General features: G+C 47.3%; 6 protein-coding genes across 6 annotated transcripts; 4 read left to right on the forward strand and 2 right to left on the reverse strand.

The window, feature by feature from the left end:
- Window positions 1–362: 362 nt before the first annotated feature.
- F4822DRAFT_102178 (glucose-6-phosphate isomerase) lies at window positions 363–2,558 on the forward strand. Its single transcript, XM_051452335.1, has 3 exons — window positions 363–1,055; window positions 1,138–1,671; window positions 1,725–2,558. The coding sequence occupies exons 1-3, from the start codon at window positions 556–558 to the stop codon at window positions 2,350–2,352; spliced, it is 1,662 nt and encodes a 553-aa protein (XP_051308448.1). The 5' UTR covers window positions 363–555; the 3' UTR covers window positions 2,353–2,558.
- Window positions 2,559–3,006: 448 nt separating this feature from the next.
- Window positions 3,007–3,694, forward strand: F4822DRAFT_440951 (uncharacterized protein; the record flags this gene model as incomplete). The annotated part of the gene is made up of 1 exon (XM_051462812.1): window positions 3,007–3,694. The coding sequence occupies exon 1, from the start codon at window positions 3,125–3,127 to the stop codon at window positions 3,692–3,694; it is 570 nt and encodes a 189-aa protein (XP_051308449.1). The 5' UTR covers window positions 3,007–3,124.
- Window positions 3,497–6,105, reverse strand: F4822DRAFT_440959 (uncharacterized protein; the record flags this gene model as incomplete). Its single annotated transcript, XM_051462813.1, has 7 exons — window positions 3,497–4,399; window positions 4,480–4,763; window positions 4,828–4,938; window positions 5,003–5,430; window positions 5,484–5,649; window positions 5,716–5,967; window positions 6,035–6,105. The coding sequence occupies 7 exons, from the start codon at window positions 6,103–6,105 to the stop codon at window positions 3,828–3,830; spliced, it is 1,884 nt and encodes a 627-aa protein (XP_051308450.1). The 3' UTR covers window positions 3,497–3,827.
- Window positions 6,106–6,787: 682 nt separating this feature from the next.
- On the forward strand, window positions 6,788–10,864 carry F4822DRAFT_439274 (family 18 glycosyl hydrolase; the record flags this gene model as incomplete). Its single annotated transcript, XM_051462617.1, has 10 exons — window positions 6,788–7,031; window positions 7,346–7,861; window positions 7,929–8,042; window positions 8,104–8,246; window positions 8,308–8,389; window positions 8,458–8,663; window positions 8,740–8,920; window positions 8,976–9,401; window positions 9,470–9,642; window positions 9,722–10,864. 10 exons carry the CDS (start codon window positions 6,788–6,790, stop codon window positions 10,862–10,864), a joined length of 3,228 nt encoding a protein of 1,075 aa, XP_051308451.1.
- Window positions 10,749–12,307, reverse strand: F4822DRAFT_102343 (uncharacterized protein). Its single transcript, XM_051452336.1, has 2 exons — window positions 11,196–12,307; window positions 10,749–11,134 (listed from the first exon to the last, which is right to left on the reverse strand). The coding sequence occupies exons 1-2, from the start codon at window positions 11,973–11,975 to the stop codon at window positions 11,042–11,044; spliced, it is 873 nt and encodes a 290-aa protein (XP_051308452.1). The 5' UTR covers window positions 11,976–12,307; the 3' UTR covers window positions 10,749–11,041.
- A 2,257-nt stretch (window positions 12,308–14,564) lies between these two features.
- F4822DRAFT_435355 (uncharacterized protein) lies at window positions 14,565–15,554 on the forward strand (the record flags this gene model as incomplete). Its single annotated transcript, XM_051462159.1, has 1 exon — window positions 14,565–15,554. The coding sequence occupies one exon, from the start codon at window positions 14,565–14,567 to the stop codon at window positions 15,552–15,554; it is 990 nt and encodes a 329-aa protein (XP_051308453.1).
- Between the last annotated feature and the right edge of the window lie 3,824 nt (window positions 15,555–19,378).

A 19,378-nucleotide genomic window follows, 5' to 3' on the forward strand; every position in this document is an offset into this window, starting at 1 on the left:
CAGTGGAAAGCAGCTAAGGGGTTTAATCAGCTATAACCTTGGAAGCTTAACGGCTTAGGGAAGAAATGTCGCTCACTCATCCACCATCATCATAAACTAAACCATCACCCCACCTGTAATTTCTTTCTTTACCGGACAATAAATATACCTGTATATGTCCCGGTATAACAGATATATATTCAGCCTCATTCTGTCTTCCTCTTCTAGTTTACCTAAACCTTCACAGGCATCATTGAGCTGCATAAGATTTCTTCAGCTTCGTTGAGGTAAGTGAAACGTGGTTGTGACATTGGCAGCTCGGGTTGCCCCGCTATCCTCCGCCCGCATTGCGTCGCCCCCCATGTTGATGTCCCACTACCACGATACTATAATAAACGCATATCATGCAATCACTTTTTCTTTTTGCCTCATAATCCTTTGAGAAATTAAGTCTATTTTCTTCCTTCGATTTTACATATACGAAAAATCAAAATAATTTACTAATTGAAGAACTGCTTGACGCAGAATTACAGCTTCAGTACTTCACACTTCTCCAACAAACACCCGAGAGACAAGATGCCTCAAGCAGTTTCGTTGCCCACATGGGCCTCCCTAGAGGACCACTACAAGACCGTTGGCAAGACCTTCGTCTTGAAGGAAGCTTTTGCTTCCGACCCATCCCGCTTCGACAAGTTCAGCAAAACATTCCATAACGATGCCTCTGGTACCGATATCCTATTCGATTTCAGCAAAAACCTTGTCACCGAAGAGACCATCAACCTATTAGTTAAGCTCGCAGAAGAGGCCGGCCTCGAGAAGAAGCGAGATGCTATGTTCGCGGGAGAGAAGATCAACTTCACCGAACAACGAGCAGTCTACCACACCGCGTTGCGCAACGTGGGCGGCTGGGAGATGAAGGTTGAGGGTCAGGACGTCATGAACAACAAGGGTGGCGTTAACGAGGTTCTACAACACATGAAGGAGTTCTCCGAACAAGTAAGAAGCGGAGAGTGGAAGGGATTTACGGGGAAGAAGCTAACCACCATTGTCAACATTGGTATTGGTGGTTCCGACTTGTAAGTGCCCCTCTACACTTACAGCTACAATAGATTTTCGATGCAAAGTAAAAAGTAAATCAGATTTCTAACAAGATAATAGGGGACCTGTGATGGTTACCGAAGCCCTAAAACACTACGGTGCTAAGGACATGACTCTACACTTTGTCTCCAACATCGACGGCACTCACATGGCTGAAGCCCTCGCTAACTCCGACCCTGAGACAACTCTCTTCCTCGTTGCCTCTAAAACCTTCACCACCGCCGAGACTACCACAAACGCAAACACCGCGAAGTCATGGTTCCTCGAGAAGACCGGTGGCAAGGGAGAAATCGCCAAGCATTTCGTTGCCCTATCTACCAACGAGTCCGAGGTCACTAAGTTTGGTATTGACAGCAAGAACATGTTTGGCTTTGAGAGCTGGGTTGGTGGCCGATACTCCGTTTGGAGTGCTATTGGCCTCAGTGTTGCTCTGTACATCGGTTACGATAACTTCCACAAGTTCTTAGCTGGTGCGCATGCTATGGATAAGCACTTCCGTGAAACACCTTTAAAGGACAACATCCCCGTTCTTGGTGGTCTCTTGAGTGTTTGGTACAGCGACTTTTTCGCCGCGCAAACACACTTGGTTGCACCGTAAGTTCCCCAATTCGGACAATATTTTGAAACCGCACTGACGATTTATGTAGCTTCGACCAATACTTACACCGATTCCCCGCCTACTTACAACAACTTTCCATGGAATCCAACGGCAAGACTATCACCTCCGATGGTTCTGCTGCAAAATACACTACTGGCCCTATCCTATTCGGTGAACCCTGCACCAACGCCCAGCACTCATTCTTCCAGCTTGTCCACCAAGGTACAAAGCTAATTCCCACTGACTTCATTCTCGCCGCCAAGTCTCACAACCCCATCTCCAACAACCTACACCAAAAGATGCTGGCATCAAACTATTTCGCCCAGGCTGAAGCTCTCATGATCGGTAAGACGCCAGACCAAGTTAAGAGCGAGGGTACACCGGACGAGCTAGTCCCCCACAAGGTCTTCCTCGGTAACCGACCGACCACCAGCGTCCTCGTTAGTGACGTTATCGGACCTGCCGAACTAGGTGCCTTAATCGTCTACTACGAGCACCTAACTTTCACCGAGGGCGCGATTTGGGACATCAACTCATTCGACCAATGGGGCGTCGAATTAGGTAAGGTGCTCGCCAAGAAGATTCTCAAGGAATTGGACGAACCCGGTAATGGTGAGGGCCACGATGCTAGCACGGGCAGCCTCATCGGCGCTTTCAAGAAGTTTGCGAGCAAGTGAAGGTCAGAAACGACTCGGAAGCCTGGGAAATATTCAAGGCTCTAGGTCGTTACTAGGTTAATACGGTAAACGCATATCGGGCTTACGTAATATGCAAAGACGGGTCCAAGACTGCACTCTCGATACGTGAAAGATTAGGACAAGTAATAGATACAAGTGGATGTCGATTATGTTCATTGTGGCAGTGGCGCTTTTACCAGGCGAGGTATTCTATTCTACCGTAACAAATACTTCGAACACAAGGAGGATAATGGATATGGAGGAGCATCTTCAAAAATGTTGGTGGGAAATCTCCAAATAAGTAACTAAGTGCTTACAGTCCAACACGGAATACCTCGATAGTGTGTACCTAGTCATATGAAATTGCACCGTTCATTTTATGATTACCATATTTATATATGGGCTATGCCACCTAGTATCTCATGAGGCTAAATTGAAGGGACGATCTGTTGCTTATGACAAGTGGGCAATGTATGTAACCCCTGAAAGGGATGACACTATAACTACCTAGGTAAGCGTAAATACCTCTGATGGGTCCATGCCATTGCAAAGCCACTGCGAAAAAGTCCTGTGGAGCGTTGAATTGATTTATTGGATTGTCAGTGCATACTTGTTTGCTACATGTGTTCCAAGGCCATTGTATCGATGCATATAAGTAAACTTCCGCCGTTCACACAATGATGAGCATTTGAATATTTATATTCATGTAATATTATAACTCAACTTTAGATACCTACTACCAGTTTAAGTGTACATAATTAATATTACATACATGATGAACTTTACTTCTACAAAACCTCCACCGCAACCTAAAACGCAGCGTAAACCCATGGCTGCTAGACCCTCTCAATATCTTGCCAGTCTAGCAGCGGCTGGCGAGGATGTCTGGGAGACTACTATGATAGCACCAGAACCCCCTCGGGAATATTCCCCTATTTTCTACTTTTTCTACGGTACTCTAACACAACCCGCCACTCTGAAGCGAGTTCTTGACCTAGACTACGAACTCGTTATGCGTCCCGCCAAGATCATTGGCTACTCACTTACGAAATGGGGAGATTACAATGCACTCATTGATGGTGAGACTGGAGAAGAAGTCGTTGGAATGGCTTACGAAGTACAATCGCCTGAACACGAATTTAAACTGGCATACTATGAGACAAATGCATATAAGCTTGCGCCTTGTCTTATATATTTTACGGACGGGAGGGCTCCAGTTCAGGTGTCCGGGAAGACTTTTAAGTACGCGGGTGATGCTGTGGCTTTGAGGGAGCAAAGATTTGACAGGAAACTCTGGGAGCTTAGGATGGGTTCAAGGTTACCTGAAAAATGGAAGGGATGAGATATGTTTATGGCTTCGTGAGTCTCCTTGGTACTTATACGACCATTGGGATCGACATCATGGGATGGGCACGGCGTTATTCTAATTATCATAACTTGAGAATTTCTGTGGAGCTAATTCGACATCTCCGTTATCAAGAGGTACCCACGCAGTAATACTCATTCCCCCAAAACGACGAGGCACAATTCTCCCCATTGGCGCCTAATACCGTATTCCAAGCGTACAGCTGTGTGGTAGTAATACCATTCTTCGTCGCGAAACCACTACATGTGTCGCCTACAGCCGCCTCGGCGTACTTGTTGCAATTGTCCGCAATACCAGTCTGCGTCGGACCTGGAGCTGTCACCTTCGTCGTACTACTACTACGGGTACTAGTGGTAGGAGAAGCCGGCGGTGCCGATATACCCACACAATACCACTCATTGGCCCAAAGCGACGATCCGCAGTTCTCTCCCTTGCTCCCTAACACCGCGTTCCACGCGTACAGCTGCGCATTGGAAATACTATTCCGCGACGCGAATGTGTCGCAACCGTCGCCTTGCTGCGTCTGAGCGTATTTATCGCAGTTGGCGACGATGCCCGATTGCGTCGGTCCGGGGGCAGTCACGGACGTAGTAGCTGTTGCCCAGACTCCGATGCAATAGTATTCGCTTGCCCAGAAGTTGGTCGAGCAGTTGGCACCGTTGAGGCCGAGCACAGGGTTCCCTAGCAAAGTTATTAGTCTTCATAAAAAAAGCTTTGGTCTTGTTTTTTTTTTTTTGAGTGTAGAGCTCGGACGTGCTTACATGCGTAGAGTTGGTCCGTAGTTACGCCATGGTCTTTCGCAAAGTCAAAACAGGTATCGCCGGTTTTCACGATGGCGTAATTGTTGCAGTTGCTTACGAGGCCGTCTTGTGTTGGTGATGGCGCTGAGGCTGACCCTTGAGATGCGGGATCCGTTATGGTTGTTGAAACGGTAGAAGTTGGTGTTACGACGCCTCCCGGACCGCCCCTCTGTTGATTTCCAGCATCGGCGTCGGTACCAAGTGGCGGCGGTGGTAGTACGTAGCTGCTGTTAGTTCCGGGCGCGCTAGATGAAGAAACTGTAGTTAGGGGGTTTTCCAGTTTCTCGTCGGCTCAGGATGTTTTCTTACCTAGCGCAGACATATTGGCCCAACGTGGGATTATCACACAGTCCCAAAATATTTCGGTTCCAGCTAAGGAACTGGACCGCTGTTATCTTGAAGCTCGAAGCAAGAGTGTCACTATAAAGATTTAGCATTAGAAACAATGTCCATTTGCGTGCGCCTTCTCACAGTCAAGACTTACCATGTCTGTCCGTTTGCAACTTGCTGTACAGTACAGGCCGCTGGAAGACATACGGCGGCGGTGACTTGACAGGTGCTGCTATTAGTTGCGACCTGTAAATCCCCAGTAGCAATACCATATTGAGTAGATAGACCGTCGCACCCGGAGCCACTTGATACTGTCTGGCCTGCGCAAGTGATTGCGGCCGGTGGTATTGATGTCGTCGGCGTAGAACCATTATTGAGAGAGATTGAAGTTATTGGGGGTGCGGGATCATATGTGGTAATAGCGCGTAAGGTGAGTGGGCGAATGCTAGTACTACATATATCTCCTATGTCCTGGAGCTGGTCAACGAGGTAGTCGGAATAGTCCTCATTGGTTAAAAGACTAGACGTTACACGCTCGTAGAGCAACGCAATGAAGCATTCATTGCATAGCTTGCCGGACCCCTGTTGTCAGCCTACCTAATTAGGCCTGGTTTATAGCTGTAGGTGAGACTTACGATATCATCGCTATAGATATTTGCCATGCGCATATTTGCGGCAGGTATTTCCGAAGCATCACCACCACACGTAGGGTCTCCGGGGTTCACAGAGCAATCCACCCGAACTATATCAGAGCCTACCCATTCTTGCGACTCGGTAAGACACCAGGTAAAATTTGCGGAGCTATATTCCCCGTCTCTCAGCTTTGGTTCCTTTCTGATTTATGTCTTCCTATGCGTAGCTACTTACTTTGAGGGCTGGCATACGAGATTCATGCCATCATTGTAACGCTCCCCAATAGAACTCGCCGCAAGCTGCTTGCCATACGCCGAGATATAATCTCCATTGCATTCTGAATAGAGATCAAACATCCAGTCTGAAGTATTCTTTTGGCAATTGCCCAAACATAGCGTCGTGATATTGTCATCTTCCCACCAGAAGTTTTCGAAATCACCAACCATTTGGAAAAGGTCTTGGTCACATTCTGGGAGGGTTCGATTTCTACGAAGATAGTTAGATTCGCTTATAATAGGGGCCTTGAGACTGTTGATGCTGAGTGCACACTCACAAGGCAACGACGCAGTCGCTGGAAATATTCAGAGCTCTAGCAAGCTTGTCTGGGTCTATGTTTGGATACATGTTGAATGACCAAACAAATTGCGCTAGAAGCAATAGCACAAGGCTGGCGGCCGCAGGATTCATCATGTTTACGTCTAAGAACGTCGGAATACGATGTCAAAGTGTCCTGTAGAGCTACAGAATACCGACCATCTCAAGGGAGAAGATCGGGATATCTGAGAAGACATATCCATTAGAACCTCAAGCAAGCTCCCACTCCGTTACCAATTCTGGACTGTCATATCTAATATTTTCAAGAGATAAAAGCAAATATATGGCAATGGTAAGCTTATGGTGACACGATGCCACCACGTGGTGTGTTTCTACACACCGGTATGCAGAATGTTACCCACTAGTCACAAGCTATTGAAGCCCATATAGTTCGCTAGAGAGCCAACAGACGATATTAGGCATGTCAATTAATATCACGTTGGTAATACCGTCTCAATTCGACCCTCAACGAACGATCTAGGCGGGCGGGTGAAGCATCTGTCAGCGTCTAGATCGCGCCACTAATCCCTCATGATCTTACATTCAGGTACGATCACCTTATCTGTGACAAGTGATATGTAAAAAGGGGCCGTGGCTTCATTTGGTGGGGTAAGGAAGGGCAACGTGTGTTAGAAAATGAATAGATAGCACACAGCTGGATCCCCCAAGCATCAAGAGGGTTGTGGTTTTTTGAACCGCATGGTTTCCCAAGATGTTCTTCTTCCTGGTGCTTCTTTATGCGATTGGGGTCAGCTCAGTCCCTTATAAGGGCATTGATATTGCTGGCGTCAAATTAAATCATTTCGAGTCGGCCACTTTACTCTCCTCGTCTCTTCTAGACAGTCGAGCTCTTCCCGTAGGAACTTGCAATGCCGATACACCTTGCGATAATGCTGCCTGTTGTGGCGGGAAGAACAATAACCTATGTGGATATTCGCCCGGCGAATGCGGTACTGGTATGCAATTAAGCTCCCGCCTCGTGATGGAAAGCATAAGCACAATATTAACGACAATCTCAAGGTAATTGTACGTCCAATTGTGACGCAAAGGCTGAATGCGGTCAATACGGTAAATCAGGCCAGCAGAATTGCCCTCTAAACGTGTGCTGCTCTAAGTTCGGGTGAGTTTATATAGCCATCATCAATAAAACACCCACAATACCTAGCCAGGTATATAGGAGTCGACGGGAGCATGCTCAAAATGCTAACTCTAGAGTCATTCAGTTTCTGCGGGTCTACATCCGACTTTTGTGGCACTGGCTGTCAAAAAGGCTTTGGCGGCTGCGGAGATGTCAACCGGCCATCATGCGGTGGTAACTCTATAGCGAAGAGGACGATAGGTTATTACGAGGCGTGGTCCGCTACCCGTAAATGCCAGGCCGCCACCCCTGAAGATCTCAACCTGAATGGATTCACGCACATAAATTTTGCCTTTGCCTTCTTTGATCCAAAGTCGTTCGAGATTGCACCTATGGACAGCAGCACTGGGGTGCTCCTGGGTCGGTTCACGGCGCTCAAAGACAAGCATACTGGACTTGAGACTTGGGTTTCCGTGGGTGGTTGGTCGTTTACCGACCCGGGTCCAACCCGCTCCGCTTTCAGCGAAATGACCAGTTCCGCAGGGAATCGAAAGAAATTCATCGGCGGATTAATTAGCTTCATGGACCATTATGGCTTTGATGGGGTTGACCTGGATTGGGAATACCCTCAGGCCGATGATCGCGGTGGCATTACGGCCGATAAAGCAAACTATGTCAGCTTAGTCAAGGAGCTGAGGTCCGCCTTCGGTTTGTACTCCCATTCCCACATTTGTAGACAATTGTCTTCGTCGGGAAACTAATTGATTTCGTATAGGCGACAGATATGGCATATCTTTAACCCTTCCAACATCTTACTGGTATCTTCAGCATTTCGATTTAGGCTCCATCCATGCTAACGTTGATTGGTTCAACTTTATGACTTATGACCGTACGTATATATAGTATATACTCGATTTTTAGGGATTACTTTGTTGACTCGTACTTCAAAGTACATGGGGTTTGGGACGCCCAATCCAAAGCTCTCGGTCCGCATATTGCGCCGCACACGAACGTTACTGAAATTGATATGGGTCTTGACCTGTTGTGGCGCGCCGGCGTCCCGCCAGCAAAAGTTGTGCTGGGGCTTGGATGGGTAAGAGCACCAACAAGTCATAATAAATGATAACGAAGCGATAGCTGACACCTCGATATAGTATGGAAGGAGTTTCACTTTATCTGACCCTTCTTGCAACACACCGAATGGTGTTTGCGAATTTTCAGGGGGTGCCAACGCAGGTTAGACGATACCTTCTTGCGCTTTGCCTTCCGAAGTTCCAGGGGATCTAATCCGCGATTTCTAATAGGACCATGCTCCGATGCTAGCGGAATCTTGACGTTGCAAGAAATCAAGGATGTCATATCGACTAACAAGTTAAACCCCGTATGGGATAAAACCGCCGAGGTCAAGTGGATTACTTGGGATAGCAATCAGTGGGTATCATATGATGATGACGATACATTTGACCAGAAGCGAAAGTTCGCGAACTCGCGCTGTCTTGGAGGTACTATGGTAATGACCTCAGAAATCCTCTTTGATCCGGCCCCGGCTCCAAGGATCCCAAGCGATGACTAACAATATACCGCAGATCTGGGCGATGGATCAAGTTGATCAGAATTCCGATAATGGGCTAGCCCCGGCACCAGGAATCACTACGCAAGACCAAGCCGATGCGAAACAGAGCAGTGATGATATTGCCGCCGGTATCACATGCTATACGACTGACTGTAACGAAAGTTGCAAGAAGGGGACCAACGAGGTCGCGCAGAGTATGTAGCCCGAATCGAGAGCATTCACCATCACAGACTAACTTCAGCGTTCTAGTGAACGGCCAACCTGGCAAGCTATCCACTAACGATCGTTGTAAGGCGAACCAATATCGCTCGCTTTGCTGCGCGGACGGTACACGTATGGGAACATGCCAATGGCGTGGATATCGTGGAGTTGGATTATCTTGCATGGGCGGTTGTGACGATGGCGAAACCGAGGTAGTCCAAGACACCAACAGCCACCAGAAATCAGGGGATCGTACTTGCACCGGAGGCATACAAAGTTTCTGTTGCAAAGACTTCAAGCCATCTCCTTCCGTGAGCGACTTAAAGGACAAGGCCGTTGATGCAGCTAAGGAGGCAGCCGAAGCCGCGGCCGAGCAGGCTGCTCTAGACATAGCAGCCAAAGCTTTCTGTCGCCTAGCAGTACCTGCTCTTCTGGCGCCATTGGAGCTGATAGAAGCTGCCATACCTATTTTCGGTAGGATCTTTCCCACCCACAAGAACTTGACAGAAAACTGGAGCTAACTAGGACCGTCCTTTCCACAGGCGAGATTGCCGATATTGCTGAGATTGCTGCTACCCCAGCTCTAATCCAACTGTGCGTGAAGGGGGTAGAGAAGGAGGGGAAAGCTGTCTTCAAAGTATTTGGGAAAAAGCACACCCTCACCCTGGATAAGCCATCCGCGACTCGGGAATCTCGACCCCCAGAATCAAGCCACGTAAGTTGCAACATCCATTTTATCCCTCCCAAGTTGAACACCGCGGTGCGAAGGCGTTAGTGACTGACCGGTATACTAGACCCGTGCCAAAACGAGCAGCGACAGCTGTCCTAAAAATATGAAGAGAGCAGACTGTATCAAGCCACTCCATAAGACCACGATAACAGAAATCGTCGATAATTTCAGGCAACCCCCAGACCCAATCATCTGTGATGGTGATGATAGCTTGCCCCTCTCTCATCCACAGGCGTGCTTAAACTACCGTTCAATCATACAACATAATCCAGGTTATGCCACGTTAACCTGTCCATACTACCCAAAGCCAGACGGCAAAGGCCGCCCCGTGAGTAAAAGATGGACGCAACAGCGCAATTTGAAAGGATATAAGCCCTTTATGGAACAGCAAGACTGTTCGCCCGATGAGTATCCACCGGCAGCTATATGCGACTTTAACGACGGCTGGGCAGCGATACCTTCCAAGGTTCCAGCGCTGGATGCACGCCCACTAGCCGACCGGGGCCAGAAAATCCGTCTCCTGGACGCCCAAGACAATAAGAATGCGGGAAATCTCTTCGCCGGCTGTAAACGAGTCGCGGAATATGACCTAGACAGAGATAACGCCATAATCACAAAAGGCCCAGGTCGTCGGGCTGTAGAAACAACCCTCCATCGAATGCGCGCTGTTTATAACCGCCGCCGCTTCACTATGGACTTTGTGAACCTTCCAAATTTAGCAGATGACGGCCTGCAAGATAACGAGTGCCAACCCGAAATTGACGGTACCTCTCATCCCGGTTTCGTGCTGCTCAATGAAGACCAGTGGTTTAACGCTCATCCGGCCGAAGCAGCATCGAGAGCCGGCTGGGCGAGTCCTCCTAGCCGTAAGAAGCGCGACTGGGTTGAGGCTCTGGATAAACTGGTTATCGTTGACTCCAACTCAACGCGCGCGGCCACGCCGGCCGAGCTGCGAGACGAATTTGGCTTTGAAGATTGTGCTGACGAAACGTGTTCGCGGGAACTAGAAGCTCTAAGAGCTATAGTAGCCACAGTGAGAGAGAGGGCATTCCCAACCGCACCTCTAGAAGTAGAAGCTGCCGCTACTGCATCTGCGACCACAGCTGCGGCAGACGCGGATGGTGTTGAATCGCCGAGTCGACCTGGGTCCGATTTTGTGGGACCTGCATTTCCTGCTAGAACTGGTCGTGCGGATAGAGGTAACTAAGCCTTATATCTAATATGTAGAGTGGGATGTCCATACAGCCACAATCACCCATAGGATTAATATAGCGATGGGGGACGAGTTGAAGGTTATTTCGATAATCGTCTCGTAAAGAAATGAGAAGAACTGGGATCATGATGTCCGTGACGCTTTGACATGCGTTAAGATGACACAATAATTTCACTTACGCCACCATTTTTCGAGTGCCCTATGACAGCGCTCCTTGTCGTAATTATCCGGCCAGCCATGCTCACGATAGATACTCCGTAACTCCTAAGAACAAATCATCAGTCAAAATAGACGCCTAATAAGGTAGGCTGCCACACTAACTCACCTCGGTTTCTTGCCATTCAAAACTTTCCGAACCATCCCCTTCCCTCCGAACGAATAAACTCGGGTAATCACCTCTATCCACATTCGGTAATCCTAGTAAGATCATGTCGCAATATTGACGACGCCATTCGTTGAGCTGATTTGCTAGTGTCCGTGTCTCAAAATCACACATCCGGTCGCGCCACGCCCGCGGGTCGTCCTTTGCGTAGGTGGGGTCATACAAATACTTACTTACGCAGTACATCGTCACAGTGCCATCTGTAGTGTCGAGCATATAACACGCACCCTCGCGGTCGGTACCCGTCGTCAATTGTACTACCCATGGCGGCCACGTCTCTTCCCTTATCTCGAACCGCGAACCGATGCCACGATCATCGTCCGAAGCATTATGAGCAAGGAATCCCGCATCATGTCGCACATTTAGGACCCAGCCTGGAGTATCACGTGAACTCAGATCCTTGCGTGCCACGACGCGATAGTCGCATGGGAAAGCTTCAGGTGCAATCCAGGGGTGAGTATCAGGGTCGCTATTAATATCGATATACGGCAGCCGACGTAGCAACTCGATAACTTCAGGAGATTTATTCTGAAAACCGAGCGTCTCAGCTGTGATGGATGGCCAGCCGTCAGCGGGAGGCTTATGAACAGCAGCAGCGGGTATATGGGGAAGAAATGTGTAGAAGGACTCCAGTTGGGAGATGACATCCTGGCGATTATAGGTTGATGTCGATCCTCCTAGGCGCGGATCTGGCCGAGGGCCCAGTCTCTCGGAACCCGGCATTTTGGTTGCAGCTGAAAAAAAAGAGGACCACAAATACCTATGAACATGAGTATTCTACGGTACTAATAAGTACCTTCTAGCTAGAAATTCTAGAGGTTTATTAGGGCGCCTCGCAGAATTTCGAAAGAGGGGAAATAGAGAGGAATAAGCAAAAATAAAAAGAAAATCAAGATGCGATACTTGGGTACCTTGTAGGTGACGACATAATCTTAAGGTGGATAGGCGAGATGTTGTACGACATAAATCGGAAATACGGCTTCCGATTTATGTAACCTCCTTCCTCTAAATTGAAAAAGGGGAAATAGGCCGAGAAGTTACCTAGTCAATGATGTTTGAATTCATGAAGTATGCAGGTGCACGGTTTTGAGATATAACGTTCGTAAAGAGCTACCGATAAATCTATAGCTAACCAGTTAATGCAGGTACCTACCTACCTGGTATGAATGTAAAGTTTAAAATCGTGAAGTTGACATTTCTAAGAGATAAGGTTTAATGTGCTAACGATAAGCAAGTAACTGACTTTTGTGCACGGATCTCTATAGACGTTGTCTGGAAGGAAGGAAGGAACGAAGCTAGTAGGTAACTACCTTTAAATTTATGAGGCTTAAACGCCACACTTTAATCGATAAGACTTTCAAAGAGCTAACGATAAGAACTTAACCGAGTCGTTATCTTAGTCGACAGTAACGTTTAGGGCCATAAAGCTTAAAAGCTACACGTGACTCAAGAGATAAGGTTTAACGCTAGTGTTCGATAAGACTTTAACCGAGCTTACTAACGCATTCGGGATATGTGCATTATTCGCGATCTACAAATCTACACATCGTGCTCTCCCTATGATCATTTCGCTCCTACGATACACCCACAATACACCTTACGATAAAATCAACCACGTAATTGACCACGGCCCGGAGAAATCCCATGAATGCATGCACGTAACAATTGATTCCAACTTCGACCCTGAAAATGATCAATAATATCTATCCGGTAGCTCATCCACCATGCACACCTAGAGCAACGACATCCACCATAATAACATACCTAGGTATCTATCCACATTTCTATCATCTACCTTGATTGATAGAAATGCACCTAGGTATTTCTTCAATCTTCCTTTAGTTTCTACGTGTGTATTCTCAATTACAATTTTCTGTTACGACCTGCTGGAAATCTTAATAAATGCGAACTGCACATGCAGCCACCTTGAACGTGCATACAAACTTAAGTATGCAGACGCTAACGCACACGTGGACGGGTAGGAATCTAGGTTGCGGACAGAAACGATATCCCCAGTCAACGCCATGTGCTGAAGTTTATTGAGGTATCCGACAGGACGATACCTAGGCAATCCGGTAAATATCCAACCTTAAATGCCCGTCTATCGTATCCAGTGTATAGTAGACCTAGGATTCTGGTGAGAATTCTAGTATTATGGTGGTCTATCCGCAATCTCTAATAATGGATGTACTAAAAAAATATCAATCTCCCCAAGACATATTTTTGAAAGGATTCAATGCTGATATTTCTATTGTTAGTATGTAGTCGTTAGCATGTAGTCGTTAACAATTGCGCGTAACGATGCATAACCGTGATAATAACTTTTAGGGAGGTAGGGCTACCTTCACTCATGTAATTCCAAAGTTGTAGGTGACGATGGCACTGTATTTGGAATGAGTAGCGACTGAAAAACATATGTTTTGCATGCTTGGGTAGGTACGTAGCAAAGGAGCTTCGCCATTCCCCTAGAGTCCTTCGTAACTACCGACGAACTGAGTGGTCGGGTTATATTGAGGCCCGTGCGTTATATCAAGAGGAAGTCACCTCCAGAGCTCCAGGTCTAGGATTCTAATCGTTTGCTGGTAATATTCTCAAGGAAAGAGCGAAACTGCAATTAGAACTGTTTGGGGGGCCATTAGGCCTCTGGTGTCTAACGTTTACTGGTCCTTTAGGTACACATGCACTGTGGATTACAGTAACCGTTTTGCCTACTCGCTACTTCTATCCTACAAGATAGGATAGAACGACGTAATTGTTTCCCACAACACACCCAGTCAGCAAGAACGAAGACAACTTCTCAAATGCAAAAGGAAGGCGAGAAGACAATGCAAACCCTCGAAGAAAATATTTTTTAACTTTCCTTCTCACCCCATACTTCCACCCTAATCCCCAATCCCTAATCCCTCCTCACCATCTAAATCATTCTCATCCACACCGAAATAAGACCTAGCTCTCCCAAGATCGGTTCCTTGAGTAATTCCTCGCGACTCTTTTTCGATTGTAGAGGAGATCACCTCACCACTGCATTTCACACACTCGAGTGTATTACCAATACACTTATCGCCTTCGTCGCCTTCATCGCCCTCATCGCCGTTACCTTCCTTCCTTACCATTCGACCCGAGGCGCCTCTCTTTAAATCAGGCGAGTCCTTCTCACCTATTGGGCATCCAATTAAGTCCTTCCGTAAAGGTACGCCTGCTTAATATAACCTGACCGCTACCCTTTAATGAAGGATACTAACCCCACTCGATCTTTCAGGCAACTAGGTCGCTAGCCACCAATTACCGGTAGCAATTCAGACGCCGGCAAAGATGGCGACTGTAGGCGATGATATCAACGCCCCGGGCAAAAACTACGAGCTCGACTTAATCGCCAGCGGCATCGATAGTCGTCATTGCGCCAAGTACCGTTGGTATGTCGAACGACATCTCCGTCGAATCTACCTCCCGGACAAGACCTTCTCTCGCCAACTGTACTATCGTCGTGTGACGCAAAAGCATGATAGCGAGCTCCCCCCTCTTGGCTCAAACTTCAAAGCCAACTATACCATTCACGCGCTTCGTCCTAACGGATTCAATCGAATCGACTACGAAATTTGCCGCGCCCATTATAAGATTCGAGAGACATCCCAGTCTTTGGAATACTCCATCGCTAAGAAGCGCACTGCTTCCACCGCCATTGTCCTCATCATGGATATGGTTCTGAAACAGTACAATTGGCCAGAAATCGTCACCGACGCTAACGTTGACGATACGCTCCGAGCTGACGGCGTCCACGATTTACGGGTGTACGAGGAGAATAGGGCCAAGATTACCGCTGACTTCTTCCCCAAGAGCACCGAGGGTATTCGTGAGTTAGAACAAGACATGGACGAAAGTCTTGATCAAGAATATGAAGATTTCTATGGCGGTGGCCAAGACGATTCATTAGGCGACCAAGACCAAGACCAAGACCAGGACCGCCAGCGCAGCGAGCCATCGAGCATGCACCCCGCCGTGTTCCAGGAAGGGGTCCAGCAGAACGCCTTGTCAGGCTACCGCTCCAACGAAGCCTCGCGTTTCGATGCTGATGAATTTCCCGAGGAGATCTACGGTCGGCCCGCCGCCACCAGTAGCAAGCGAAAGCGCATATCCGACGAAGAGCATGAAGAAAGGCTCACCAAGCGTATAAGCATGCTAGAGGAGAAGCTATTTCAGCTTGAGACTCTACACCAGGATTTTATCTCTAGCACGAAGCGCCTTCTCAAGGACTACCGTCAGCAACGCGCGCTAATTGAGGAAGAGTACGACGTAGAAGCCTAACACTTCCCATAGCCACTACTCGATAAGATCGACATGCCGCCGTTACGACATTTCGTCATTTCTTTTTCCTTTTCCTTTGCCTTCGTTTGTCTTTACTCGACATACCCCTGCGATCGGTACAGCAACCGGTTTACGAATGAGAGATGATTATGCTGCATGGGGAGATATGAGGCCTGCTTTTTCGATGTTTTTCATGATATATGCGCCCTATCAGGGCCATACGATAGTTAATGAGGTGGTAAATATGGATGGCGCAGTGAGGTACTTAGTACCTGCGCGGGTTGTGACATCGGGAGGGCCTCGTGGCTTGTGACGACAGTTAGATACCCATACCCCTTAGACAACAAATGAATGCTTTTCCCTTATTAAGTAAGCTTCCGGTTCCAATAAAAAATGGTCGGTATGTGATTTTCTCCCTATAATCCTCCTTGCTTACATCAACCACTCAACAAACTTTCATTGTATTTTTCCCCTTTGCTTTGCCTTAGATAACATGGCCACGTTTTGACCGGCATCGTGACTTGCTGAAATCCATTTTTAGCCAATCGTTATCAAAGGCTTCGGGATAAGTCGGCCCCACATAATAGATAATGAAATCGGGAGATCACGCCGACGGCTATCTGATAAGCGGATGGAAGTTAGCACCCAACTTTTTTTTCTTCTCTCGAGCAGCAGAAATGGTGCGTTTTGGCACGTTGCCTTATTGTATCCCTAGCTTTTTGAGATTGAAGGGTAAAAAGGATCGTGGCGTTGTTCCAAGACAAATAAAAAATGAAAAAATTTCTTCGGTCCTTTTCATGAAGTAACAAGGTCAAAACTTACAACTTACCGCTTATGTCGGAGTATAATGTAGCGAGTTAGCATTAGATAGGAAGCCCCAGAAAAAATAATTCCGGCCGCTGTATAATCGGCCCGCTAAAGCCGGAAGAATCGAGATTGTTGCCCAAGAGGAACAGGAAGACTCACGATCCAAATTGGGCGTTGAGCCGGAGGCCTCGTTACCTATCTCCCCCTGGTTAGATGAAAGTGGAATTTTAGGGTATGCAGTACCTAGGTATGAACTCTCTAGGCTTATTACAAAACTTGATACAGTGTCCAGGAACATCGTAAGATTTCACCCCGATGGTTGTGGACCATCCCGTACCCGACTATGAACGGCAACGAATCTCGTGAAAATACATAGCCTTGCTTATGCCGAGACTCCCCAGCCTGCCCAATGAGCTAACTCGAATTCGGCCTTATCTAAAGAATGGAGTCGTAAGTAGCCCCTTGAACAGACATCTGTATGAGAGTGGATCTATGTTTGGCTCCGGAGGGTCGAGGATCGACTTTGGACTTCAGGGCATGTAAGAAAGTGGAGGAACTCCTCAAGGGGTTAGCCGTTTAACCACGACCTTGTTGTCCTGGAATAATCGATTTCGAGTCACGTTGCGATTAAGACGTGATCGCATACATGCGTTATATCGATCTCCACAAGGAAGTGTTGAGAACTGAGTTCGCAACTACCCATTTTATGTGATAGGTGGATATCTAGGTGGCCCGGGCGAAACGGCGGCAACGTTGCCAAGTATCGCAACGCGACTTCTAAGAACTCTCTTATACGCGGCGGCGAATGCGTTATGTACCCGAAGTATCGATAACCTTGTGGAATACTGAGGCTTAAGTTTATTATGCAACATCAATTAGATTGCGACGTTAAAACCTGGGGAAGCACTCGATGGATTTCCCAACCTCTGTACTACTGGGTTGATCCGAGTTAGGAAGAGTAGAGATCGACACGTCAAGCCTGAACAGGAGGCCACTGAGCGACAGGAGAATCGACACACTGATTGGCTAATGTGCCATCCCTCCGAATGAATGGGGGTATTCTTATTAAGTGGACATGAGAGACCGTGTTGATACTAAACGTACGAGCAAGACGGCTTGCGCTAGAGGCCTAGAAGACCTATGATGAGGTGGAGAGGGCGGAGAGGCGGAGTTTCTTCGTGGATCGATCCCCGCAATATCTATGATTTAATGAAGCATACAAGTCCAATATCGTGCAAACCATTATTGGTTTTGAATGGATAGAATAAAAAGGCGGAATTCAACACAAACTGAATACGACCAACAAACAATCGGCTTCATCGAAAAAAGCCATTCACAAGAAAAGAAGGGATAGAACTGACAGGGTACGTAATCACACAAGGCAATGACCCAACACTCGATCGAATGTAACCCCAAGGCCCCTGAACCCCGGCAAGAAATGCATATTTGTATTGGCGATGATGGATGATGGTAAAACGGTCCTCCCAATCTTTCTCCCGGATTTTTGAGTGGTTTCTTTTTAGCGTGGCCCCTATTTGCTCATTAAATTGTACTAGTGGAATCGTCTGCGCTACGGGGCTATGGGATGGTGAGTGGGTGACGCTCGATGAGATCATCGACAAGGATTAGGAGGGGCTTTTGGCTTCTAAACTTGGAGGAGAGGAACATCTTTGGTTGGTCGGGTTTGATCGGGGCCATCCTCGTATGTGTTCGTTCGTTTGTCCGGGTAAAGGCCCTGTTTTTACGTTTAAACTTTCCAAACCGTTAAAGAATCCGTATTGGTTTTCCATTTTAGGAAGTCCGCGTCCTAGGTAAGGGATTGTAACGCGAGAAGGGCCGTGGGCTTGGGCTAGACGCATAAGACGTACTTTGATCGAAAGTTCTCGATTCCAATAAGCATATTGTTGGTATGATTAATTCATCCCCGTAGAGTTTCGCATGGGTAATCCTCAATGGTGGTGCTTCACATACGAACTCAAATGCGTTCCGCCTATCTCGTTGCGCAACTAGACAGTTAGTCATACAGCAGCCTAGGGGTAGAGAGAAAATGTGTGTGTGGAGCTTACGGTATCACGATAATTAAATGAAGCGCCGAGGGCCACACCACATTTTAACCAGCCATCCTGGCGTTAGTATTACTGGAATCTGCTCGGCATCTTCTTGCGGTGTCAACTCCTATCCCATTGGTGGCGACAAGCCGTGATAAAGCTGCAGGGACTGCTGTATGTACTCAACCAAATCTAGTTCCTATTTTACTACTACACTTGAACTTGTGACTACACTATATGCCAAGCATTCAGCAGATATCAATTTAGATCTGGAGATATCGAGCGGGGAAAACTAGAAAAAAGCAGGTAAAGCCGCGGCTCCCCCAGATTTTAGCACGTTGCATGTACCTTCTTGTTATTAAGGGTCCTCGTATATGAGTTTTTTTTATATCTATTCGCCTTGTCGACATGAATTCATCAATTCTCGCGTCTAGTAGATGGAATCAACTTTACCATCTAGCGCTTATGGTGGGTCGTGGATATGTCCTATGGGCCACTCTTAACGCTTAACTCGCAGCCTCCTGGCGATCCTTGGGTTCAAGGTTGGTGTCGAGGATTGCCGGATTAATGTTAAACATAGAGAGCTTCAGGGATGTGATGGAGAAAGCCAATGACGGTATTAAAATGGACTAGTGCAGCAGCACCTAAGGAACGAATCGGGATCTACAGTATGGCTCAAGACAGACACGGCGTAAGAGAAACACATGCTTGCACTACTCGATACGGTTTCATTTACAGACGGATATCTAGTGGCAGCCAAATCATACGATGGCAACGAGAATATGATTGATGTCCTCAAACCACCCAATATCTAGGTACTGCGAGATATAAAATTTTCTGGATGAATTCGACTCATACACCTCGAATTATTCAATAGAATAAATTCTGCAGTGTGACAAGGGGTATAACACGGATGGCGAATTGGAATCCTAAGAGGAAGTGTTCTTGTCGAGCACAAGCAACCATTTC

Source organism: Hypoxylon trugodes (genome assembly GCF_022578975.1).
Source record: "Hypoxylon trugodes strain CBS 135444 unplaced genomic scaffold F4822scaffold_14, whole genome shotgun sequence".
Lineage (NCBI taxonomy): Eukaryota > Fungi > Ascomycota > Sordariomycetes > Xylariales > Hypoxylaceae > Hypoxylon > Hypoxylon trugodes.